The sequence below is a fragment of the Gossypium arboreum genome, chromosome 10 (assembly GCF_025698485.1).
Source record: "Gossypium arboreum isolate Shixiya-1 chromosome 10, ASM2569848v2, whole genome shotgun sequence".
NCBI classification, from domain to species: domain Eukaryota; kingdom Viridiplantae; phylum Streptophyta; class Magnoliopsida; order Malvales; family Malvaceae; genus Gossypium; species Gossypium arboreum.
In genome coordinates, this window is record NC_069079.1 from 7,565,250 (window position 1) to 7,592,104 (window position 26,855).

The 26,855-nt window shown below is 30.0% G+C and overlaps 2 protein-coding genes and 2 long non-coding RNA genes across 4 annotated transcripts; all 4 read left to right on the forward strand.

The window, feature by feature from the left end:
* The first annotated feature begins 3,781 nt into the window (after positions 1–3,781).
* On the forward strand, positions 3,782–6,372 carry LOC108487415 (mediator of RNA polymerase II transcription subunit 6). The gene is made up of 5 exons (XM_017791758.2): positions 3,782–4,297; positions 4,714–4,888; positions 5,263–5,332; positions 5,485–5,594; positions 5,936–6,372. Exons 1-5 carry the CDS (start codon positions 4,041–4,043, stop codon positions 6,092–6,094), a joined length of 771 nt encoding a protein of 256 aa, XP_017647247.1. The 5' UTR covers positions 3,782–4,040; the 3' UTR covers positions 6,095–6,372.
* Positions 6,373–12,111: 5,739 nt separating this feature from the next.
* On the forward strand, positions 12,112–15,023 carry LOC108487319 (inositol oxygenase 1-like). Its single transcript, XM_017791628.2, has 11 exons — positions 12,112–12,400; positions 12,690–12,792; positions 13,289–13,370; positions 13,457–13,661; positions 13,769–13,828; positions 13,914–13,966; positions 14,068–14,190; positions 14,275–14,344; positions 14,445–14,523; positions 14,625–14,706; positions 14,791–15,023. The coding sequence occupies exons 1-11, from the start codon at positions 12,370–12,372 to the stop codon at positions 14,815–14,817; spliced, it is 915 nt and encodes a 304-aa protein (XP_017647117.1). The 5' UTR covers positions 12,112–12,369; the 3' UTR covers positions 14,818–15,023.
* A 379-nt stretch (positions 15,024–15,402) lies between these two features.
* Positions 15,403–16,154, forward strand: LOC108487320 (uncharacterized). Its single transcript, XR_001871625.2, has 2 exons — positions 15,403–15,739; positions 15,853–16,154. It is a non-coding gene; the product is annotated as an uncharacterized LOC108487320 (long non-coding RNA).
* A 6,962-nt stretch (positions 16,155–23,116) lies between these two features.
* LOC128282654 (uncharacterized) lies at positions 23,117–23,849 on the forward strand. Its single transcript, XR_008273004.1, has 2 exons — positions 23,117–23,491; positions 23,567–23,849. It is a non-coding gene; the product is annotated as an uncharacterized LOC128282654 (long non-coding RNA).
* The last annotated feature ends 3,006 nt before the right edge of the window (positions 23,850–26,855 follow it).

Consider the following 26,855-nt stretch of genomic DNA (forward strand, 5'->3'; position numbering starts at 1 on the left):
ACTATTCCTGACACAACTGAAAAACAAGTTGTTACAGTAATCTTCGAGGAAACAGTATCTATGCTCACAATAACTATATTATTAATTGATATGTGTACTTGACTTTGTATAAAAAATTTAAATAAATATTTATAGAAAAGTTATTTACCTTTTTCAATGCTTTTATATTTTTTCAAAATGCTAGTTAAATCATTAGTGTTTATTATATATATATATATATATATATATATATTTGGTATAAAAATTATTCGAACCCAATTCGAGAAAGGTGAACACTAGGTTAATAGGCCATAATTTCGGTTCTATAATTTTTTTCTTTTATGAATATCACATAATCCAACATTATATTTTGTTACACTTATGATATATATGAGTAAAAGAAAAACGTAATATTAAATTATGTTTATAAAAAAAAACAATTGAGTTATAGATAAAATAGTATTTAGGAAGATGAGAAGACTTAGGCTCAGACTCAGGAGTTAAAAAAGGGAAAGGAACAAGGTAATTAGTACTAAACTAATTTATTGAGAAACTTTAAAAATCATCATCTATCTCTTTATTCAAATTTCAAGGGTTTCACATGTTCTTTCTACGTATAAAAGTACGAATTTTAAATTTTGGATCTCTTAGCGGCTGCAAGGAAAATATTGAACTCTGAAAGGGCCGGGGTTAGGGTTTAGGATTATAAGTGGACGGGCTTTTTTTTAATTTGTTGGTATTAAAAAAATATAAGATAATATTTTTAGTATTAAACAAATAGATAGTGTAAATTATATGAAATTTTGGGTATTAAACAAATAGATAGCGTAAGATAATATTTTATTTAATTTGTTGGGTTAGTCCAAAGATAACATAAAAAAAGGTTGAGTTAGGTCAAACATTTGCCAATGAAAAAAAAGGTTGAGATAAGTTATGAGCAACAAAGGCAACACAAAAAAAGGTTGGGTTAGATAAAATATTTGCCAACGAAAAACAAAAGTTGTGATAGGTTAATATTTTCCCAACTCCGCCTAAAAAGTCAAGATATGATTAGATTTTGCCAATACCTAAAAAGGTTGTTTAAAGATACAAATTTAAACAACCCAAAAAAGGGTTGGCGTAGTCCAAAAAGAGTCGTCTTAAGCCTTTCATATGGCAATACTTTTATATAGTTGGGAAAGGTATAACAAAAGTTGGCATAGTGTTGGACAAAACTGACTTTTATTTAAGCGTTGCCTTAGGCATGCATGCATATCCCGACCTTTATACAAAGAGTTGGCCAAAGCATATATTGACAATTCTATCCCAATACTTAGGAAAGTTTCGGCCCAAAAGCGTCGGCATAGTGTTGGACAAAATAGACTCTTATTTAACCGTTGCCTCAAGCATGCATATCCCAACTCTTACACAAAGAGTTGGCCAAAGCGTATATCGGCAAGGTTATCCCAACACTTAAAAGTGTTGGCCCAAAAGTGTTGTCTTAGGATTGTTTTGTTGTAGTGAACCGACCATATATTAAAGTCGACCCAAGTATACTAAGTGTTTAAAAACTTAAGGCTTAACTGAGACGTATAATTACAAAAGAAGAGAACACTTTTATTAATAAGTATATAATTACAATATGACACACACTTATCTCACTACTCTTTTCTTTTCTACCTATACCTCACTCTCTTGCTTATGGCTCTTTTCTAACATCATAGTAAGAATAAAAACTCCCACCCATATTTATAAAGTTTAATAAATCGTTGAATTGTTGACACATGTCGCATGTCGACATCCTTGTTGTTGATTTTATAAATATCTAATATATAGTTAGAATATTAATCTAGAATATCTAATCTTCTCTTTATCTTAATATTTTAGAATCTTTCCAAAAAAAAAAAACACTTCAAAGTTAAGTTTGGATTTTATGTAGGAGTTGCATTATTTGCTTCTACCAATTCATTCAACGTTCTTGATTTAGAAGCTCGTGTATTGGGTCTCCCATTATTAAAAAACAAAAGCAGATTCCCTTGTCTGCGAAAGCTGTCCTTAAACCCAGTCATACCGTAAAGATACTTGTGCACTGTGTTATGGACTTATGGTACGTACGTTTTTTAATTAGCATTTCTTATTATTATTATTATGATGATGATGATGATGTTTACAGCAGTAATCAATATTGTGATTAGTTTTTTCTTCTAAAGACAACAAGGATTCGATTCTGGCCAACCTACGAGAGAATTTTGCTGCTCAACTAGTATATGTAGAGTCCCTTTGAGTGAGATGCTGCTATAGGAAGTCATTTGATTATGCAGCTTTTCTCGATTGCTGCTTTTGGATTTGTCGACCCAAAACCATATTCATCAAGTCAAGCTGGGGTTCCAGCAATGACCTCATCGAGGTAAAGATGATAACAATTACACTATTTTGCAGGTTTCCTAAACGGTACTGACAATATTTTACAATGAATTGCAGCTCTTACGAGAGGAACTTATTCCATGGGAAGAAAATCCACAGTGCTGTAGAAACACTCACAGATAAAGTTGCTGCATTTCTAGAGGACGTCAAGATTTGGAGAGAGAAAGGAGAGTGTTGAGCATCGCCATGGCAATGGCATCGCATTGACCAATGACCGCTTCACCACAATCATACGAAAGGAAACTGATAACTGTTCACCTCAAGCGGAAGATGTTGGGCCAGAAAAGAAAAACCATTTTGGATTCTTCTTAACCAAATTTATTCCAAAGATTTTGCGGGTTGGTGTAGTAGATCTTTAATATTTGAGATTTTTTTAAAAATTTATATTACATTTCTTATCCATCCTTATTATAATAATTTTTTTATTGAGTTGGGGTTATTTTGTATCTCAATTCAATTGAAAATTATCACAATTCCTGGTTTATAAAAATTATATTATTATGATTATGTTTTTGTTTTTATAAATTAAAAAATACTATAAATATGGGATTTGTGAGTGAAACAAAAGTTAGTATTTATATGTCTAGTGTATACATATGTATATGATATTGTTTAACTTTACACACCATTAATAAATTAATTTTCTTATACCATAGAATAGAAATAAAATTATTTAATAAATAAACCATAAGGATGTAAATCATTTTTTTTATCAAACTTTAAAAAGGGTATGCATGCTTTACCTCGATAATTAAATTCATCATATCACTCAGTTCCAATTTAATCGATGAAAATAATAAATATAATAAGTTTTTTATATAATACTCAGTTAATCAATAGTCACATTTCATAATGGATATTAGTTAAATTGTTTATTTTAAAGATAATTTTAAATTAATTGAATAAAAGAAACTCACTTTAATTTAAAAGTTTTAAAAGCCTATGTGTAAACTACTATTCTATATTTTTATCAACCTTTCTTCTTTGCATCCTTGAAAACATTTCATATTTCTCAACATTTGAGGATATATTTAAAAATTAGAGAAGAGAAATAAAGCAGGGATGACAACAAAGAGTGAAACCCAAAACTTTTAGTTTTTTTTCTTTTCTTATAAAAGATGAAGGAATCAATTTTGTAGGTAGATATGGAGTTTTTACTCAATTTTTTTAGGGTTATTTTTTAAGTTTAGTTTATTTTTATTTCAGGTTGGGTGAGATTTGTTTTTTTGTACTTTTAATGAATTTGGACTGAATTTTTTTAGTTTGGATCGAAAATTAGTATTGATTTAATCAGTTCATAGTTTAAAGTTAATTGAAAGCGGCGTATAACTTAAATCGCTTTTTTTTCTTAATCCGAATCAATATATTAATTGATTCATGTGGTTGGAGGGTTTGAATATTTTCCATTATGAATTATTATAACAACAAAAAGTCATGATGACAATGATAAGGTATGTGTATGGTTTCAAATAAAGTACAAAAACACATGTACTTATCTTTCTCATTGTATCGGAAAAATTTCTATAAAAAACCTTGCATAAATACTGTTGTCCGTTTTACTCACGACGTCGTTTGGTCCCTCATACCGTTAAAGAGGATGATTGCTGAAATATAGTGCTAAATTCCAACTAAAACCTACCCGAAAACATAGCCCCAAAATGGCGACGCCACCGGTAGCGCCATCACAGGCGGCAGCAGGGGGAAACTTTGAAGCACCACCGCCGCCAGCGATGCAGCCTCCTGGAACGGACATGACAGGTATATGTTTCAGAGACCAATTGTGGCTAAACACGTACCCTCTTGATCGAAACCTAATTTTCGATTACTTTGCCCTATCTCCGTTCTATGATTGGACCTGCAACAACGAGAAGCTCAGGATGCAATCCATTCACCCTCTTGACATCTCTCAACTTTCGTAAGAAAATTTAAAGCCTGGGTTTTAATTCTCGTTGGCATGTTGCAAGATTAGATTTTGTTTTTTGTTTTATTTCTTGGACTTGAAAATGTCAAAATTTATGAAACTCAGTTGGAGTTTTAAACAAATATTGATCTGGGTATGTCAAAGGTCAATATTAGCTTTTTATTTTTACCCGAAGATGAGGCATTTTCTATGCAATCTGCCGGAGGAACAGGAACGCATAGTTGCATATTTGTGATTGGCATTTTATCTACTTGGAAAATGTTTTGATACCTACCAAATAGTTAACTTGAAGTATTTCATTTGATTGGAAAACGTGATGATTATATCATAAATCATGGCGAAGAATCATAGTTTAAAGATTTAGTACTTATAAGATCAGTAATGAGATTTTCATTTTCCCTTTAATCTAGGAAAATGACTGGGATAGAGTACATGCTTAGTGAAGTTATGGAGCCACACCTCTTTATTATCCGTAAGCAAAAGAGGGACAGTGCGGAGAAAGTAACACCGATGCTAGCATACTATATTTTGGATGGTTCGATATATCAAGCACCACAACTTTGCAATGTCTTTGCAGCTCGAGTTGTAAGTTCCGTTGTATTGTTTTCCTCTCTTATTTTGTCTGTATAACAAAAGAATGCTATCACCTAAAGACTCAATTGATCTCAGTCTGGTTACAGCATTCTTTTTGTTGGAATATTACCAAAACTGGTTTCCCATTCATACGTCTTGGCCATTTGTATTCCTCACCTCGAAATGAATCTCTTGTTAAGAGAAAAACATCCAGAAATGAAAACAAAGAGGAAAAAAAAAGGGGTTTAATGAGTGGATAGAGTTTCATGGAATAGAATTCTATTGTTTTCCATCAAATATTTATCATTCTATCTGTATTGTTCCTTCACATATAGTCTTTGTTTGCATATCATCTTTTGTATATTGATAAATTATCCATGTGACAGGGACGTGCCCTTTATTATATATCAAAAGCTTTTACAACTGCTGCATCAAAGTTGGAGAAGATTGGATATGGTAAATCCCCCACCATTTTTTTGGTTTTCCCCTTTTCCTTTAAATTTAATATTGACATCCCCTGTTTAAACTCTGTAAGGATGCATTCCTGTACGTGGCCACATAATCCATTGTTGCCTTTTTACACTGTTTGAATTGAATTTCTGATGCAGTTGATACTGAAAATGAAAGTGAAACTTCGGAACCAAAGGGTGGTAAAGAGGCAATTGACTTCAAGGAAGTTAAGCGTGTGGATCATATTCTTGCCTCTTTACAGCGAAAGGTAACCTATGTAATGTAATATTTTCACATATGCTCATATATTCATCTTAATGTCTACAATGTATAGGATCCGTAATTCAAGGGACTAACATTTTTCATTTCAGATTTTATTGTTTTGTTGTCCACTTGTCTTGCCTCTCGGCTGATGTTTGTATAGATTGTTTTTGGCCAATTATGTTTGTATAGAATTCATACTGGTTTCACGTACTTTCATGTAAACTGTGATAAATCAGAAATCACAACATTTTTTTATGATGAAATTTAGTAGTCCCTCTTGATTTTGGAAGAAGTGTCGGTGATTTCTTGATGTTTTTGAGAAGAACCTGTGTGTGACAATTGCAGTTACCACCAGCCCCTCCACCACCTCCGTTTCCAGATGGCTTTGTTCCGCCTACAACAGAAGCAGATAAAGAGCCAGAAAACCAGCAAACAGCAGAACCTCAGCCTCCTGCTGTTGATCCCATCATAGATCAAGGTCCAGCTAAGAGAATGAAATTTTGAACTCATTGTTTTTCCTCCCATTTCAATGGAGCATTAGAACTTTTTCAGCCTTGTGTTGGGCACAAGCCTGATAGTAGAGAACTTCTAATCATCTAATGTAATGAGAAGTCTGTTGTATAATTAGCTAATCTCTTCCTTTGTTTAAGTATTTTAACCACCAAAATCATTATTCCATCCTGGTGCAAGTGTGTGTGTATATAATAGGTTAAATTCTGAGAATGGTCCCTATACTTATTGATGTGTGCGGATTTAGTTCCTCTACTTTTATTTGCCCAAAATTGGTCCCTGTACTTCTTAGATTTGTCAACTTTTTCTATTAACTCTGTTAAAAAATTAGGTACGATCACAAATCAGTTGCTTCACAAATTTTGTCAATTTGATTTCTATTTTTCTATTTTTGCTTTAATTATTAAAAACTTTAAAAATTTATATGAAAGAAGAAAGTGTGAAGAGTTGAAAGGGAGTTTTTAAAGTTTATTATTAAGAAAATTAGTTTTTCAATTTGTAACAATAAACTCATAATTAATTGAATAATGATTTTAATTTGGTGTTAATTTCAGTGTTTTTTATCATTAACTCTTTGGCACATTTAGAGAATTTTATAAATTATTTCAATTAGTCTATAAATTTTTATATAATTTTAATTTTTTAATACTTTTATAGGGTAAACTTCAAAATAATTACTTTTCTTTGCCTCATGTTACATTTTAGTTACTTATGTTTGAAATGGTACGTTTTAGTCACTTATGTTATTATTTTGTTACGAAGTGATCACTCTTCCGTTAAGTTTTGTTATCTCCCTAACGGTAATTCTACATGGCATCCAACTAGATATTACTGAATCTGCTAACACATATTTCATTCGGATAAAGTATGTATTATTAAAATTAAATTAAAATATCAAATAAGAAATAAAATTATAAAACAATATGTTATTTAGAAAATAACTATTATTGTAATGAGATACATGTTTTATTAGGTATAAGTATTTAAAATTTTATTTTTGTAATGTGATACATGCGTGTGTATATGTGTGTATATATATATATAATCATATTAGTGAATTTGCTAATATATACTTCATCCGAATGAAGTACGTATTAGCAGATTCAATAATATCTAGTTGGACTGTCACATAGGATTATCGTTAGGGAGATAACAGAACTTAACGGAAGAGTGATCACTTCGTAACAAAATAATAACATAAGTGACTAAAACGTAACATTTCAAACATAAGTGAATAAAATGTAACATGAGGCAAACAAAAGTGACTATTTTTGTAGTTTACCCTATTTTTATATAAGAAAAAGAGAGTATGGATTAATTAATAAAAATTGTAAAGATTGAGGGACTAAATTTGTGATTGTATTTAATATTTTGATAGAGTCCATGGAAAAAATTAACAGAGAAAGAAAATGAGCAAATTAAAAAGTAAAAAGATTAATATTAAGTAAATAAAAGTAAATTGATAAATACATGGACTATATTCAAATTTGAACCTATATAGTACAATATTAAAAATTAAAAGAAAAGTAAGAGAAATAGTTAACATCTTAAACTAACTTCCACATTGGAATTAGACTTAAAAACAATCAAAATATTAAAATAAAATTCTTTTCCTCATCTCTTTTTTTATCCTAAAGGGCCAATTATCACAATTTTATGATGCATTTCTTAAATAAAATTTCGAAAGTAGTTATTTTGAGAATAAATAATTTTTCCAAAAAAAAAATCATTTAAACTTGTAGATGTTAAAGATATTATATTTGCACATAAAACATATTTATGGTAATGTTATTGAGACAAAAATAGTAATAGAGAAAGTGAACAGCCTATCTTCATAATAAAATTGGACTTTACTCCTAATTAGAGTTTTTAGCAACACACTTAAACACTGCATTCAAGTCATGCCTTGGGTATATAATAAATCATTTTATGAAGGAACTTGGAAATATAAACATGAAAAACAAAATTTCTTTGAAATGGAATGTCAATCGATAATAAAATAATCCATAAAATATTGAAGAGAGGAGACTTTTGATCCTTCAAGCCTTCATGGCATAACACCAAAATCTATATATAACAAAATGCTGATACATGCACTGAAATTGCTAGACGTACATACCAAGTTACTTGAAGCTGAAGTTCTCAAATACTAATAAGTAAATAACAAATTTAGCAAATATTCTTTTTCGTGGCTTAAAATTCTAAACCCTCCCTCCTTTCGACCTCTTCCCTCACCGTTGCTTGTAAAGCACCACACTACAGTACAGGTACAGCCTCTTCTTTCAAAATATTTCAATCGCCAAAATCTCACTTTCCAAATTAAAATAAAATAAAATCCAAAATTAAGTCCCTTTGAAATCTCACCATTAACTATTGACATGATAAAAAACGATAAGCTAACACTAAAAGATTATGACGTTAAAATTTTATTTTATGAGAATTTAATTGATTAATTTAGTAAAATTATTAAAAATTTAAATAATTCAACTTTTAGATGTAATTATAAAATTATTTAGCACTAAAATGAGAAATATAATAATACGAAATTCAGAAGGCTTCTAGTTTTTAAATAATATTTTATGTATGTGTCATCGTTGTTGCAAATTTTCCTTGCTTTTATGACACTTGTTAATACATTGGGTGGGGAAGAGCTCAGATAGTGACAACAAACTATAAAATAAAATTGATAAATTTCTAAGCACTTTCTGACATAATATAAATTAATAAAATTTGTATTTTTGTCTGTTTTATCAAATTATAAAATAAAGTTTAAAAATTAGAATATATTTTATTTTTTATATACTTTGTATATTTGAAATATAATTTTTTATGTTTAGAATTTAAAATTTAAAATTAAATTGTTATCATCCTTGAAATTTTCTTTGATATGATATTTTGAAATTAAAAAAAATTAATTGATAATTATATAATAATAAAATAATATTAAAAATATTTATTATAATCTTTTTTTTTAAATCACTCATTCGAATTATATGATAAAATAACTTTTTCCTGTTACAATTACACATGGTCTTTAAGAAAATTTAATATTAGCATATTTTTCTGTTTGAAAATGTATGCACTTCTGAGTTACGACTTACGATTACTTATAATTAAATCAATTCTAAATTTTGTATAAATCAAATTAATTTATATTTGCTGGTTTAATTATTTTTATAAAACAATATGTACCTTATATTATTTAATCTTAAGTTAATGCATAAACTTGATGGGCATATTTTTTTTTATTTATATTTGTTTTTGTACCATTCAACTAAAAATAAATTTATTATCATGCGTAAATGTTGTGCATAGATTCTCAATTAGATTATTCTAGATTTGCATTACATCATTTATGTGATTTGTTTCGTTCTATTTTCTATTGGAATAAAAGTTTGTACAGAACTAAAGAGTTTGCATAGTACATTATATTTGTTAACGAAATTCCGATTTACCAATCTTACTATGAAGTTTTACTTAAGCAATGATTTTATTCAACAATTCATCTGGTACAATTATTGGTTAAAACTCAATCTATCTCTTCTAATAAATAATTACAATTTCAAAATTAAACTCATTAAAAACCACTCTTGCCAAATATCTCATTTACATTTAATATCTCTCCATAAAAAACCCTAACAAGGAGTGTCTAACCCTACCTCCAAATGACTAATTAAGAAATCAACCATTGACCTATTTATAAGTTTTACTTCAACATGATCAACAACCAAAAAATGAGTCTTTATCACATGCTTAAATGTTAATAATTATCTTCATAAATTATCTTGAAAAATATTTAAATAAAATTATTTATAAAGCAATTTTTATCAGCTTCAAAACTCTTAAGATATAAAAATAAAATAAGGATAATGATAACTTTTCCAAGCATATCAAATTTCTCTACCTCTTACTCTAAATTATACGAAAAAATGACTATAGTTATTTTAAAATGTTGGTGAGGTAATCAAGAGTCAAATATGACAACATAAAGACTTTGACTTTTATCACAAGGAAATTTAGTTAATTAAACAAGAGTTTCAAACCAAGATTCATTCCTTTGTTAGTTTGACCCTAAAAACATTATCTTTTAATGTCAATAATGTCAACTCGAAAGTACTTTTTGGAGTATACACCTATTTTAACATCACTTTAAATAGTCTATGGGACATTAAGAGATAATCACGTTGTACAACTTATTCTAACACATAATATAACACTCAAAAGTTCCAGCATAATACAATATTAACAATTAATAAAAATAATTATTATTTTTTATTTTTCAAATCTTTCTTCCATTAAATAGTATTTCTAAGTTAATTTATTAATTTTAATATTTTATATTAAAAAAAGGACTTGTACCCTTCGGTAGCTTCAAAAAACCTCTATCATGATATTTGATTTTACAAAATTTAGCAGGCAGAGAGTAGAGATTCTTCAAGAGCCGTAACCCTTGTCTGTCAAGAATAGTAATATTGCTTAACTAATGTAAATTAATAAGTAAAAATACAATTATTTTAATAGAAATAATGTGATATTTTAAATGATATTAAAAAACTAAATCCATTAAATTAATTGAGTGTGATAAAAAGAAAAAGAAAAAACATAATTTAATCTAGCTAATCCATACAATTTTCAAATATGAGATTTGTGATGGTAGATGTCCACCAAACCCACCCAAATTGGGTCAATTTTTAGCTAATTTCCAGTCTGCAACAATGACACATGTCCCACTCCCCTACTCTCAGACCTAGTTTGTACGTCTATGCGACTGCCACATCTCACCTCTGACGTTGGCTTGGCTGTCCAAAAATTTAGATTGAATATAGTTTAGAAATAGCCACGAATACATTATTTTTTTATATGTATTATCAATTTGCATTATTTTCTAAATCTAAATCCAAATTTTAAAGTATAAATTTTAAAATCACCTTTTTAAGTAATTTAGATTTTCATTTTAGATTTATTTAGACTACTAGATCCGTTTATATTATTTTAAAAATAATAAAATAACTAATATAACATTTAAAATTAGATTGTTCTATAATATTTGGTTTTAATTATAATTAATTTGAATATGCATAATTTATAATTGTAATTATACTTATAAATTCGAAAAAAATATTATATTAATAATTCAAAAGAATAAATGGTCTCATTAGATGATCGAGTGAGAAGCGAACCACGAAAGGACATCAAGAGGTGTTCGTGGACCCAACTCACATGAACTAAGGGAAGGTCGCAGTCTCAGCTTGCGTTCGTCCAAGAAACTCGCAGAAGAAGGACCATGCTCCGCAGGAAATCGCAAAATGAAACATGTGCCCAGCAGGCCTAAAGCTTGCAAGGAATGACAATACTAGGAATAGAAAGGACTGCGTGCTCCATAGACAACCCAGAGTGAAATACGTGTCCAGCGAGCCTGAAATTATCACAGAATGTCAGTGCCAAAAACAATAGAGTTAAGACAAAACAGTAAAGTTCTATCATGAACTATGATAATATGTATAAATATCTAAATATTTTAATTAATAAGATATAAAACAAAATTACTCGACAAATAACTTAAAGCTTAAGGTTTGAATCTTAATGGTTTCGATACCTTCTCTTAAATTATAATACAAGCTTTGATTGTATAAAAAATATTTATATGATTATTAAAAATATATAGCAAGGGTTCCGACTATACGTAAAGGTGTGGTTACCTGAGCCATTAATTTTATTCAGTGGGACCCGTCAAAAAATGTAGGAAGGCAGTGGTCACGTTGAAACGCCTAATAAGTACAAAGAAAGTCCAGTGGGGGGGTGCCACCACATCAAGTGGACATGACATCATCATTTAAATTTGTGGCATCCAACGATAAGCTGACTCAGCCGTGACATTGATATTTTGGTCTAAAGATAGGAACCAAATATTAAGTAAATAAAATAAAGCCAGCTATTTCCCAGTTATCTGGGTCTCCTCTTTGCCAACTTGCAGTGCAACACTGGAGCTTTGCTTCTTTTACTCTAAAGACTCTTAACATTATTGTAAACAAACATTTCTACATCACAAAAAAGATAATGAATAAGGAAGCAAAGTTTATAGATTTTCAGGGAAGGACATAAAATTTTCAGGGAAGGACACAGGATCTGGAAATTCTCTATCAAGGACTTTTCCCACCTGACTATAAATACCTTGATATTTTGCTTCATGCACCATTCAACTTCTTTTAATATCACTATAAATTGTTTTTTGTTTAGATATTTGGAGTTCGCTTCTCTTTTCATTCAAGATGACTATCCTCATTGATCAACCTGATTTTGGTAATTATTCATGATTTTCTTTTCTTTTTTCACCACTAATCCCATAAGCTTTCGGTGTTCAATGTGATTTTATTTGTTATTTTATATATTTTTTGGCTTTAAAAAAAAAGCAGGTTTATGTTTTACTTCGTTCATAATTTTTTGCTTTTAAAAAAAATAAAAGAAACATCTGTTTTAAGTTATTGAGTTCTGGGATTTTAATGCATATATAATTTTAAGTCATTAGATAATTGTATGGAATATGTTTTTTTTTTTTTTTCTTTTTGGTGATTTTGGTTTTGTATATCAGGAATTGAAGCGGGGTTTAACAAGGCCGATGATGTTGAGAAAGAAGGGGTGTTGAATGGGGGATTTATGATGCCACATACTAACTCTTTTGGCCACACCTTTAGGTAGAACTTTTTGTTGTTGCTGTAACTATAAGTGCAAAGGCCAATGGCCAAATGGACGTACATCAACAAAATTCTGTTGAAAGCCCCGTATGGATAATAGTACCAAAATATGAACAAAATCTACGCATTCATCAAATCAATCAAGGCTATATACTTTATTTCCCCATCAAGGAAAAATGACAAAGGACCCATCTTTCCCTCTTTTTTTTTTTTTTTTTTGATGATGTGCATATTTCTGTGATCCGGAAACAGTAGTAAAGCAAATCGAAATTAATTATGACTAAGAAGGCCTTCATCATTTATTGGTCTTAAGCCTTTATTTCAGACCTGAGCTAGATTATGTTGTCTTGGTCCATGTTAATGTTTAACATATTCCCATGACATGGCCCAGAAATGCACCAACAACAAATTTTCTTTTCTACCTGGTTGAATACTTCTATACGTGCCTTGAGAACGTGTGTGCTTGATCGGTCCACTTTGTATTTGCAAACTGCAGAGATTATCATGTTGAAAGTGAGAGGCAACAGGGTGTTGAGAACTTCTATCGAACCAATCATATCAACCAGACATATGACTTTGTATGTAATCCTGTGCTTCTATGTGCCATCACTTTTTATCTTCCCTGACACAAGTATGGACTAAATAAATTCAACTCAATTTGCAGGTCAAGAGAATGAGAGAAGAGTATGGAAATTTAGACAAGGTGGAGATGAGCATATGGGAATGCTGTGAACTTCTTAATGATGTGGTTGATGAGAGTGACCCTGACTTGGATGAGCCTCAGATTGAACACTTGCTGCAAACAGCTGAGGCTATCCGAAAGGACTATCCTGATGAGGACTGGCTGCACCTCACAGGCCTTATCCATGGTAATTATTTGGGACTTTTTTTTTTTCTTGAGATTCTAGAATTAAGATTCATGGTTTGCAAAATATGTGTATTATTAACTATTGTTCTGTTTGTTTATGGGGTTTAGACCTTGGAAAAGTGCTTCTTCATCCTAGCTTTGGAGGGCTTCCTCAGTGGGCTGTTGTTGGTGAGTCTGGTTTACTATTTGCAATAGTTTATAATAGTACTTCATTGTATTTCTAAATATGAAATCATGATCCTTGGTGTTTTAGGTGATACATATCCTGTTGGCTGTGCTTTTGACAAATCAATTGTTCACCACAAGGTAATTCCTTTTGGGTTTTAAACCTTTATATCATAAAAAGAACAAGTTTATATATATCTTTACATCTTATAATCTCTGATCCTAGTATATCGTGGCTACAGTATTTTGAGGAAAATCCAGACTACCACAACCCTGCTTACAACACTAAATATGGAGTGTACTCAGAGGGCTGTGGACTTAACAATGTTATGATGTCATGGGGGCATGATGACTACATGTATCTGGTAGGATATGAATTCCGACGCCTTCTTTTTAGCATCGAGAAATGCGACGATACGAACTAATTTTGGAATCTATAATATATTCAGGTGGCTAAAGAGAACAATACAACTCTGCCATCAGCAGCTCTTTTCATTATCAGATACCATTCATTTTATGGTAAGTACCGAGTCCCCAGTTTAAAAAGTTTCAGGTCTTCGAAGCCTTATTTCAATTCCAATTTATAAATTGAACCGAGTCACTTGCCTTTATGTTGCAGCCTTGCATAGGTCAGGGTCATACAAGCAACTGATGAACGGGGAGGATGTCGAGAATCTCAAGTGGCTCGAAGTATTCAAGTATGACATGGATTCCAATCACAGTACCTAGAGTCCATTTCCTTATCCTGATTTTTACCCTATACTGAATATTTTTTTTGGTCAACTTACAATTTGTGCAGCAAATATGATCTTTACAGCAAGAGCAAAGTTCGGATCGATGTCGAAAAGGTGAAGCCATACTATCTCTCCCTCATAGAAAAGGTAAGAACAATTTGAAACTTGAGTTAATTCCTCCTAATCCTCATCATGTGTCCTGCAATTGCAATTTTGTTTATTCCCCTGCAGTACTTCCCAGCAAAACTAAGATGGTGAATCCTTGTTCTTTCTCACTCGCCACTTCAATTCCTCGGCAGCTGGGCTCTAAGGCGGTCAACTAGCTAGCGTTCTTATACATATAGAATAATTTGATGACTGAGATGTCATCATAGTTGCTTTGCCAAAAGCCTGTATAAAAAATAATGGTTGCAATGAATTTATCTATTTGCCTTGTAATGAAAGTAATTCTAGCGTTTCAACAATTGTCCACCAAATTAGTATTATTTATTTTTCTTAACCAATATTATTTGATATCTATCGTATCAAACATATTTCTGTATCATGATAACGTCAACCACAGCATTGACTGAAAAAAACCGACGAATATTTAAAACGAAAAGTCAAATACTTGGTAAAAATGTGTACGGGAGTTTTCATTTATATATTAAAATAAAATCAATAAACTCCTTAGTCCAACATTTTTTTCCCTGAAGACGACAAAATTGTCGGTAATAAATTCATTTATTTTTATTTTATTCGAAAACTTTGTTTTAACACTTCATCAAATGAAAATACACACAAAAAATAATAGTATTTGCATTAATCGAGAGAAGCATCTGACCCACAGTAATTTGTAATCTGTGTAATAAAAAGAATAACAAAATGGCAAGTGTAGGTGAAATAAAATAGAAAAATTACTGATGTACCAAAAAATTGTCATGTTTTGGACTGGAAAATTGGTACTCAAATAAAAAATATGCAAGTTGCAGACGAATTTCATACATATCCATATCTAAGACTTTTATTAAGAAGTATATATAATTATGCTGGATTTGTACCATCAAATCCTATTATCACACTGTTTTGAAGTCGCTGACAAATATGGCAGGGGAGTACCCAAGATCTGTACTGATAGCCCTTGTTATTTTCTCTCTGGTTGTGTCTCCCATGTTACCTTGTGTTACGGCTCGTCCTCCTGGTACAAACCTGTAAACCACTACATATATATGTGTACATATATTCCTGACCGGAAAATTTGAGGCAGTTTGCTTAAGGGTTTTGATTTTTTAATATTGATATTCTCTGTTACAGTTGTATGTCCTGCTTGTGTATGTTGCGGGCCTCCACCACCAGGCGGAGCCTGCTGTAGCTGCGGATGCGCTTCGGTTCAATCTCCACCCTCCGAAATGGCAACTCCTTGAGATAGATTACTGGATTTTAGTTGCTTCAGGGATCCATTTAGTAGCTACATAAATGATCCTTTATTTTCTTTTCTTTTTCTGTGTGTTTTTCTGAAATAAATAATGGTATCCTTGAATTGAATATGCTTATAAGCAATTTTTCTGTGGTTTTAGGGAATAAATATCAAAATTATATATGAATTTTGATTCAAATATTATTTGATACATGAATTTTAATTTGAGGTAATTATATATACATAGGTTTGATGATAATTTATATATATATACATCAATTTATTTTTATATTAGATAAATTTAATTATTTGTATATGCAAAATGTTAAAATAAAATAATATTAACAATTTCTGAAAATTGAATCAAATCAACATTTAATGTAATTTTATCATATTCTATTATTTCTAATATTCACTTTATCAGTGAACATCTTTACTATGCTTAAGGGAAAAATTAAGAACAAATAAAAAACCAATTGTTTGGTTTGTTTTTTTTATGTCAATTGCTATTAGTATAGAAACAACTAATACTAAATAAGCACAAAAACATAAAAGGACAAAAAATATCTATCGGAAATATCACATTATTTGAGAGCCAATAGTTGATGGAATAGTGGGTGTAGTCAAAATTGCATCTGAGAACAACCTATTGGATTCGCTTACCAAGACTCTGGTGGCTAGGAGTTTTGAGAAATATGTAGAGGGTATGTGAATCCGAAATATGACTTGTCTACCTCATTAGGGTAAGTGAGACGTTGTTAGGATTTAGTGCCCTAAGTGTAGTGTATTTGTCATTATTCTTGCAATTTTTCAAATAGATTGATTTAAATAAAATTCCATCATATATATTTATATCATTTGTATATGTCTTCAACAAATTTTACATGGAAAACAAAATGTAAACAAATATTGAGTTATTGATTATCTAATGTTTAACTAATATTAAGTTGTATTATGTGATCGAATCATAATGCAAGAAGACAATTTATATTAGTAGATAATCATAACAATTTGAAGTTTAATTGAAATTGAGCAAATTGATTGAAAGACTATTATGTCGACTATTAAGTCCAATGGGAGAAATGTATTGTCTTGAGCATCGAAGCTGATGACTTCTAGAAAATAGAGACATAAATTTCATTGTTTGGGTTGACAATACATCAGATAAGATCCAAGTTGAATTTATCCTAAATCCATTTATGGATTTATTCACTTGTGACATCTATAATGTGACATACCTTAATTCTCGGTGGATGATGGACTATATATGCGTGACTCGTATTCTTTGATATAATGAAAGCCTAAGTTCAAACAGATAAGGAATCAAAAGTTGATAGGTTGGGTATATGTCTTCTACATGATGTAGCATCTTCCACAACAATGGAATCATAGCCTTATAAGGGTAAATGGTATCATCTCATTGACATTACATGATTAATGAAAAAGGAACGTAGTCATGAGTCAATTGTCATAAGAGAAATGATTTAATTATTATGTATTGACAATTGAACCGACAACTCAATACTAATAATAATAACTACACTTCAATAATAGTTATATTCAGAACAACTTCTAATTATAACAAATATTTTTCAAAAATAGTCACTATTTAGAACAAACTCTTAAGAAAAGTAAAACCACAAAAACAAAAAAAATGTTGATAACAACTCTTGTTTGAAACAATCTCAACCAAGAACAACTATTGTAACACCCCTAACCCATATCCATCGCTGGAACAGGGTTATGAAGCATTACCGGAGTTTACAGATCAAATAAACAGATATTTCATATCATATAACATTCATGTTAAAAACAAGTTGAAATCAAACATTTTGTCTCTTATGCGAGCCATTGAAGCCCAAAATACGCATTAAAAACAAGTCGGGACTAAATCGAGTACTCAAAGAATTTTTTAGAAAATATTAAATTTTTTCAAAGCTACAGGGGAGACACGCCCATGTCTCCAGCCGTGTGGGCATTCGAAATAAGGACACACGACCATGTCCTAGCCCGAGTCTGTGCCCGTATAACTCCCTGACTTGGGCCACACGGCTAAGTCACACACCCATGTGTTAGGTCATGTGAGCATACTAACTTACACAATTTAAAAGATACAGGGGACACATGACCATGTCACCTGGCCGTGTGTCAGACACAACTAAGACACACGCCCTCGTATACAAAAATAGATAAATTTCCAAGCCACATTTCTCATCCAATTTGACATCAACCTAACCCAACATTTTTACACATCAACAAGCCACAACAAGGCATTCAAAACAAGCCAAAATCAAGTCTTAAACAAGAAATATCATCACAGACAACCAAGTATTCAAACTTACCTAAATAACCAAATACATATATGCATATTCAAACCACATTTTACTTTTCATCATTCTATCATATTAAACACACATCAAATATGGTAAGGCCACATATATATATATATATATATATATATATACATCAAAATATACTAAACACAAGCCATAAAAGTGGCTAATCTCAACAAAACAATTATATACCAACATTGGCCAAATTAACCTATACATGACATTATAACTGGAATTAATTTACTGAAAGGACCAAAAAGGACCGATGGATAGTGTGAAATAGCTCTGACCAACTTCCAACCCGTACGAGCTTCCAAATTACTATAAAGCATGAAAAATAACACAGAGTAAGCATTTAAGCTTAGTAAGTTCGTATAACACAGGATTTAACTTACCATATATCCATAAAATAGGTAAGTAAACAAAGCATATCTCAACCAATTTGGCTAAAAGCCTAAACACATGATCACCAACATATTAGCCATGAAAATCACATATAAGATCCAACATACATGGTTGAATTCATCAAATAATCATATTTCATTTATTTCATGTAAATACCAGTAATAATTCATATTGAACTCATATAATCTCGTAATAGAACTGTGCCCGTTGAACCATTTAGAATATCATTGGATACGCGGGTAGTACACACGAAGTGTACTTAACTGTAATCTGTCAATTCATGTTCATATATGCTCATACAAGCTGTAAACGGGAAGCTCATGCAAGCTGAATAACGGAAAGCTCATACGAGCTGAGTATTGAGAAGCTCATAAGAGCTTAAATCGGTGACCCTAAATGACATGACATTTGTATCCTACGAATTCCTAAGGTTCAAACGGGGCTCGATAATTATCGAATATACAACCGGTATTTATTCATGGAAATTATACAATTCACAAACAAATAATTCAATTTAAAACATATAAATGTACAATTTAATTACACGAACTTACCTCGACAAGTGTACGTAGATAAGAAGACAACTAATCATATATTTTCTCTTTGCCTCAATCTAACTCTGCACGAGGTCCGATAGGATCTATATGAATGAATTTAACTCATTTCACTATAATTCTCATTCAATTAAATCCAAAATGGAATTTTGGAAAAATTACCATTTTGCCCTTCACTTTTAATTCCTTTGGAATTTGGTCCTTAGGCTCGAAAAATGAAATTCATATAATTTAATCCTTAATCAAGCCTAGCCGATTTTATACATATTAATAACAGCCCATATATTTCACAAAATTCATAAATTTTACCATAAATTTATCATCTTTTTCAATTTAATCCCTAATTGATAATTCCATCAAAATTCTCTTTACAAAAGTTATTATTTATCTAACAGCAGCCATTCATTTTCTATTATCAAACTTCAAAATTCAAGCATATTTGTCAATGGCAAAACCCTAATACTTTAATAGTTTTGCAAATTAATCCCCGATGTAACAACCCAATTTTCAGTGGTGTCGAAAACAGTGGTTCGAGACCACTAAATCCCACGAGTGAGTTCAAAAATTTTATTATTTTTTATTTATGAGTCAAGTGTGATTTTAGAAAGATTTTTAAATTCGTGATTTGTGTTTTAGAAGGATTTACTAGGTAAAGTGGTTTCAAAAATGAGGTATCGAGACCTCGATTTTATAAACTGAGCCGTAAATATTTTTATTAATACTTATGAAGTGTTATTAAGGTAGTATTAAATTTTCGTTAGGAAATTTTAACGTTTTGATAGTTAATTAAAAAAAAAAGACTAAATTGAAAAAGGTGCAAAACTTGCTAATTAAAGAAATAGTGATTAAATGGAATAAATATTAAATGAGGGAGGACTTGAAGGGTAAAACCTAAAATGAGAAGGCTGGACGGCATGAGTGCAGAAAATAAACAATGAAATAGTGTGAACTAAGGGCAAAATGGTAAATTAGTTGAAATTAAAAAAAAATAAAACAATGACTAAATTGAATTTCTAGACATTTCTTCATCAATCTTTAGCCAAAAACAACCAGAGAAGAGCTCTTAAAGCCGATTTTTCATATTTTTACTTCATGTGAGTTCAATTCTTGCTCTTTTCTTGAAATTTTTGTGTTTTTAAGACTTTCACAATTAGGTCCAACTATATATGTCATTAGTTTTTGATTTTATGAGAGATTTTGAAAGTTACCATTGATGACTGCTGAATTTTTGTGATGAATTAACATGTATTTAGAGCTTTAATTTTGTTATATGATGAATTTATCAAGTGATTTTGATAGATATTGATTTTAGAACCAAATTGTGAAAAGATTAAATATTAGAGTTTGGTATTGAAATCCATGTTAATTCATCACAAACATCTAGCACTCATCAATGGTAACTTTTAAAATCACTTATAAAATCAAAAACTAATGACATATCTAGTTGGACTTAATTGTAAAAGTATTAAAAACACAAAAATTTCAAAAAAAAGAGCAAGAATTGAACTCAGAAGTAAAAATATGAAAAACCAGCTTTAAGACCTCTCCTATGACTGTTTTTGGCTGACGAATGATGAAGAAATGTCTAGAAATTCAATTTAGTCATTGTTTTATTTTTTTAATTTCAACTAATTCACCATTTTACCCTTAGCTAACACTATTTCATTGTTTATTTTCTATACTCATGCCGTCCCGCCTTCTCATTTTACGTTTATTTACCCTTCAAGTCCTCCCTCATTTAACATTTATTCCATTTAATCACTTTCTTTAATTTGCAAGTTTTGCTCCTTTTTTGATTTAGTTCTTTTTATTTAATTAACTATTAAAACGTTAAAATTTCCTAATGAAACTTTAATACTACCTTAATAACTCTAAAAATTTACAGCTCGGTTTATAAAATCCAGGTCTCTATACCTCGTTTTTGAAACCACTTTACCTAATAAATCTTTCTAAAACACAAATCACCAATTTAAAAATCTTTCTAAAATTACACTTTACTCGTAAATAATAAATAATAAAATTTTCAAACTCACTTGTCAGATTTAGTGGTCTTGAACCACTGTTTCCGACACCACTGAAAATTGGGCTGTTACACCCAAGTTAGCTAGATTAAGCTACTACGATCTCGAAAATATAAAAATCATAAAAAACAAGACAAAGATTCATAGCTAATTGAGCAAAATAAGCTTGCCCAAATTCAAGCTTCTATGGCTAGGTTTTCTTTTCTTTTCTTTTCTTTTTTTCATTTTGGTGGATGATGATGAGAATAGATTATTTTATTTTATGTATTATAACTTTAATCACTAATTTCCAAAATTACCCTTAATAATTTATTCAATTTCCAATGATGACTACTCATGCTTAACCACTAAGCACTTTAATGGCCTATTTTCTATATAAGGACCTCTAATTTAAAATTTTATAGCTATTTAATACCTTTAGCTATTAGACCAGAACCTTTGCACTTAATGCAATTTAGTCCTTTTTATCAAATTAGGCATGTAAACGGTAAAATTTCTTAACGAAATTTCTATACGATATTTCTATCATACTGTAGACCATAAAATAATATTAAACTAAATTTTCTAATTTCAAATTTGTGGTTCCGAAACCACTGTTCCGATTTCACTAAAAATGAACTATTACAACTATGTTGAGAATAGCTCATGTTTGGAACATGTTAGAAGTTAGAACAACCCTTAATCAAGAACAATTCTTGTTAGAAAACGATTCTTATTCAAGAATAAGTTTCACATGATACTACTTCACCAAATCAGAAGAAGTGGACATAACCTCAAAACATGATAGGATTCTTGGGTTATTTTAACTCTTTGAATGCTTGAAAGAGTTTAGATTAGTAGGTCGAATATGAAATTAGCTAAAAGGTTTCTTTTTAACATTTTCTTGTAATATTAATTGTTCCTCCCTTTTCCTTTTAGAGACATAGTGACTGCTTTGTTCACTATTCACCATTATCAACAAAACTCTATTAATAAAAAAAACCCATTAATTCTTTTATAATTGAAAAATTGATCTTAATACTCTTATTAAATGTTTGGCTTTGTAACTCTTATTCTTAAAATCTATAAATAAGAGATCATCAAAACTTGTCGAGGGTCTTTTTGGTATTTTAGCATTTTGACTCCTAAAATAAATTTGCTCAGCCTTATTTTCAGTCATGCTTAATTTATTCCACCAGTTCTTCTCTTTGTCAACTTACATGGCTAACGCGTCCATGTTTCATGGTCTATTCAAGGCCAGTTTAATATTGTTTTTCAAAAGTATTTTTGAGATAAAAATATTATTAAATAAAATACTTTTGAGATAAAAAATATTTTGTAAAAACACTTTTTAGTCAAAAATAGAAATAGAAGATTTTAATTTTTGCTCCCAAAAATACTGTTAATCTTCACTATTTGTAACGAACTCTGTTTTCACCCAATAACTTTGTTAGAAGAGAAAGAAACCTAAGTTTATATTTGAAGAATAAAGAATGACATTTGGTCCTGGAAACTTATTTAATTGAGACGGTGTGGAAGCATGAAAAAAATTCAATGAAAATGAAAAAAATAATTAGATACCCAACTTTTCGAAAGAAAAAAAAAGGGATACCAAAAGTTGAATCTGCCGTTTCGAGGAAGTTAAGGATGGTTGGTGGTCAAAGACGGATGGATGTAGGCTCAAACCCAATATTTATCAAAATTTATTTCTGAAATAATTTCTTAAGGTGGAATTGGCAGATTTCTTTGATTGCAAAAGTCAGACTGTATCACCCCTCGTTTCAGCAGTATATATGACATCTGACTAATTTGTAAAAGTAGGTGAGTCAAGTAAAATTTTTAGTCTTCATTGAATGTATAAAAAAAGAACTTGGGAATTTCTCACCTATGGAAATGCAGGGGGAAAGAACATAGAAAAAGGAAAATTATATGTAGTAGAAAACAAAGAGACCGAGACATGTTTGAATATTGGACCAGATCACAGTTTTGATTGGAAAATGGGTACTCATATATTTAAATCGAAGGCCACTTTCATATCCATATTTCTAAGACTTGATTGAGAAGTGAATATAAATAGGGTGGATTAGTAACTCTTAATTTGTAGCAGCTAGTCCTACTATCACATAGTTTTGAAGTTGTTGGCAAGTATGGCAGGGGACAACTCGACATCTGTACTGATAGCCCTTGTTATTTTCTCTCTGGTTTTGTCTCCCATGTTACCTTGTGCTATGTCTCGTCGTCATGGTAAAAACCTGTAAACCACCACATACATAGTTTGTTTCAATACATGTGTTTTAACAATGAATTTGGGTGTTGCAGTTTATTGTCCAGCGTGTGTATGTTGCGGGCCACCACCACCAGGCGGAGGCTGCTGTAGCTGCCGATGCGCCTCGGTTGAATCTCCAACACCTTCCCAAACGGGAACTCCTTGAGATTGATTACTGGGATTTTAGTTGCTTCAGAAAGCGATCCATTTAGGAGCTGTATAATAAATGAAAAGGATAGCCTCTTTTTCCTTTCATTTTCAGTGTGTTTGCTTGGTTTTTTCTTTTCTTTTCGGGTTTATCAAATCTGGAATAAATGATGGTATCCTTAAACAGAATATGCTACTAATTTCATTCAATCCATGATGTTTGATTCGATTTTCATTATATTTAATTTGATTTTCTGTTTATAAATTAAAAGTTGTCATTAGTTTAACACAGTCAAATTCTATTTTTATTTAACTTTTAATTTTTAGAATTAATTATTAAATTGGTGAAACTATTTTAAAATCATTTGGTATTGTAAAATTATTAAAATCTTTTTGATATATATATATATATATACATAAAATGTTGACCATGGCATTGGAGTTCATGATATTATAGTTTTCATTTTATCGACTTCATCATTAAAGTTGGGAACTTGTCCAATATTTTTCTTTATCCATTGCTTTTCAATACATTAATTATCACAATTCAAATTTGTAGTATCCGTTTATAAATTATTAAAGTATTAAAATTGTATTAAATAAAATGGTCAACCTAAATTTTAAAATTTCAATTAAAATTACATTTTATTTTATATAAATTTATTTTATAAATATTTTCACTCACATTATAATACACGATAATTTATATAATATAAAATGACGCTTCTTAATTTTTTTTAAAAATGATACAAACTAATAAAAATAAGTATGAATGTATTTAGTTGTCTATAGCATTTGATTTAACTTTATAAAAACCAATTATTAGGAAGTTTACTTCAGGAAGGCTAATAAGCAGCATATTAAATATGAGTACATCCCACCTAAATTTGCTTATGGGCTGGGCCACTTGGTTCGGCTCGAATGCTCATCTAAAAATAAAATGATTTGAATAAAAATATAGGCTCAAAAAATAAAACCCATTTAAAAAATATGCCAAACCTTAGGTATGATATTTTTTGCCCGGGCCTGGTCCGACCTAAATTTACAAAAGGATAAAAAAAATCTATTACTTTTTTGTTGTTTTCCTCATATTTTGCTACTGTTTTACTATTATGTTATTACTATTTTGTTGTTATTATTTGAATATTGTATAACACTTATTTTATTGTTAATTTTGTTATTTTTAGAGACATTTGCTTATTAAGTTGAATCTATCTTAGTGTTATTTATGTATACATATTTTTTAAAATTTATTTTCAATTTCTTAAGAAATATTTATTGTAGCGACGTAAAAATATGTTTTGGCTTGGTCACTAATTGTGGCGATTAAAAATTGGGAAGTTGAAATTTGATTTTGGAATAAATAGGGAGTCGCCACCGATCCTTTTCCTAGGTGTGATCGGACACCTATTAGATTTCTTATTAAACAAGATAAAAGGATGAGTTTGGGTCTACGTTAAAATCCAGAGAAAAATTAGGGTTCGGGAGTCGGTTACGCGCGAGGAAGGTATTAGCACCCTCGCAACGCCCAAAAATTGGTATCTCATAAACACGTGTTGTCTTGATTTTCAAAAATACGAGTTCAATATTAAAATTTAATCGTAATCCGATTAAAAAAGACGAGAAATTTGGGTTTATTCCGATTTTTGAGAAGGGTATATCGCTTTAACACGAGCCCATTGACGTTCACCCAACATAGCGATGAACTCGATGACTTAATGTTAAATCGGCATATTGCCTTGATTATTGAAATTAATTAGCGAAACGTGAATGGGATTTTGAAAATAATGTGAAACAAAGTTGATATGTAGTAAGAATAAATAAATGAAAGAGCTATAAATATATTTGAAACAAATAACAAGTATGACAGTAATATTGAAGGAAAACACTAATAATGCATGCAAGATTAAATGTGATATAGTATTGAATACAAGAACACAAAAAGAATACGATGAATATACACATGAAAATAATTAAGAGTATATATGTAAAATATGTATATGTAAATATTAATGGTATTAGCAAGATGTATAAGATAATAAAAATATATAACTAGTGATGTTAAATATATATTCATAATATTTACGTATGTACACAAAATAAATATCGAGGAACACATGCATCTAAAGAACATATATACCAATATATATAACGATATTATGAAAGGAACAAAACAAATAATGCATAAGGTTAAAACGAAGTTTTGAATAAAATTATTACCTATATACATATATAATAATAAAATGGATACATGAAATGACATGAGAAATATACATATGAATTTAGTATACAAGACTAACAATTAAATAGAATCATACACATGCACAATATTAGAATGTATATACATACATAATAATAATGTTAGAACACCTATTAATAATATTACATAGATATATGCATATATGTATAATAATGATGAAAATAATAATAATAATAGTGAAAATAAATAGGATAATAATAAATATAATAGTAAAAAGATAATACTATATGAAATGTGTATATATATATAATAACACACATATGCTAATATGAATAATGATAATAATACTAATAATAATAATAAAATACGAAGAAGTATATATAATATAATAATAATATTAAAATACAATAACTAAAATAATATTATATATGAATATATACAATATTCACATGTAAAAACGTATACTAATATATAGTAATAATAACAACAATAATAATAATAATACTAATGATAATAATAATAATAAATAAGAAAAAAGGACAAAAAATGAACTAAAAACAAAGCTTTGGGGCGAATTTTTAAAAAAATAAAAGGGAAGGGACCTATTTGAATGCGCTTGGAACGACAGGGGGCTTACAACGCAATTTTCCGGCGCATTTAAACGGTGCGTATCATAGGGGGACCAAATTGCAGAACGCAACAATCAATGGGGCCAATTTTAAAAAATATAAACTAAATTGTAAAACGCCTAAAAAGTGGAAGGGTCATTCGCGCAATTAGACCCTTCCGCAAAAACGCGCGGATCCTAACCCTGAAGCGGGTCGGGTCGACCCGACCCGTCTCAAAACGGCGTCGTTTTTGTGTTTAAATCAAGTACCAAAAGCAGTACCGTTTATTTGAGCTATAAATAGCCTAAAAATCTGAAAAAATCATTTGTGAGGTGGGAAAGAAAAAAAAAAAAGAGAGAAAGGGAGAGAAAAGAAAGGGGAGAGGGA

What these genes read in the sequence shown, in the direction of transcription:
- LOC108487415 (XM_017791758.2), top strand. Translation starts at nt 4,041, where the DNA reads ATGGCGACGCCACCGGTAGCGCCATCACAGGCGGCAGCAGGGGGAAAC. An exon ending in CTTGACATCTCTCAACTTTC is followed by an intron (nt 4,298 to 4,713) that starts GTAAGAAAATTT and finishes CCTTTAATCTAG; the next exon opens with GAAAATGACTGGGATAGAGT. An exon ending in TTGCCTCTTTACAGCGAAAG is followed by an intron (nt 5,595 to 5,935) that starts GTAACCTATGTA and finishes TGACAATTGCAG; the next exon opens with TTACCACCAGCCCCTCCACC.
- LOC108487319 (XM_017791628.2), top strand. Translation starts at nt 12,370, where the DNA reads ATGACTATCCTCATTGATCAACCTGATTTTG. An exon ending in TCAACCAGACATATGACTTT is followed by an intron (nt 13,371 to 13,456) that starts GTATGTAATCCT and finishes CTCAATTTGCAG; the next exon opens with GTCAAGAGAATGAGAGAAGA. An exon ending in AAGTGGCTCGAAGTATTCAA is followed by an intron (nt 14,524 to 14,624) that starts GTATGACATGGA and finishes CAATTTGTGCAG; the next exon opens with CAAATATGATCTTTACAGCA.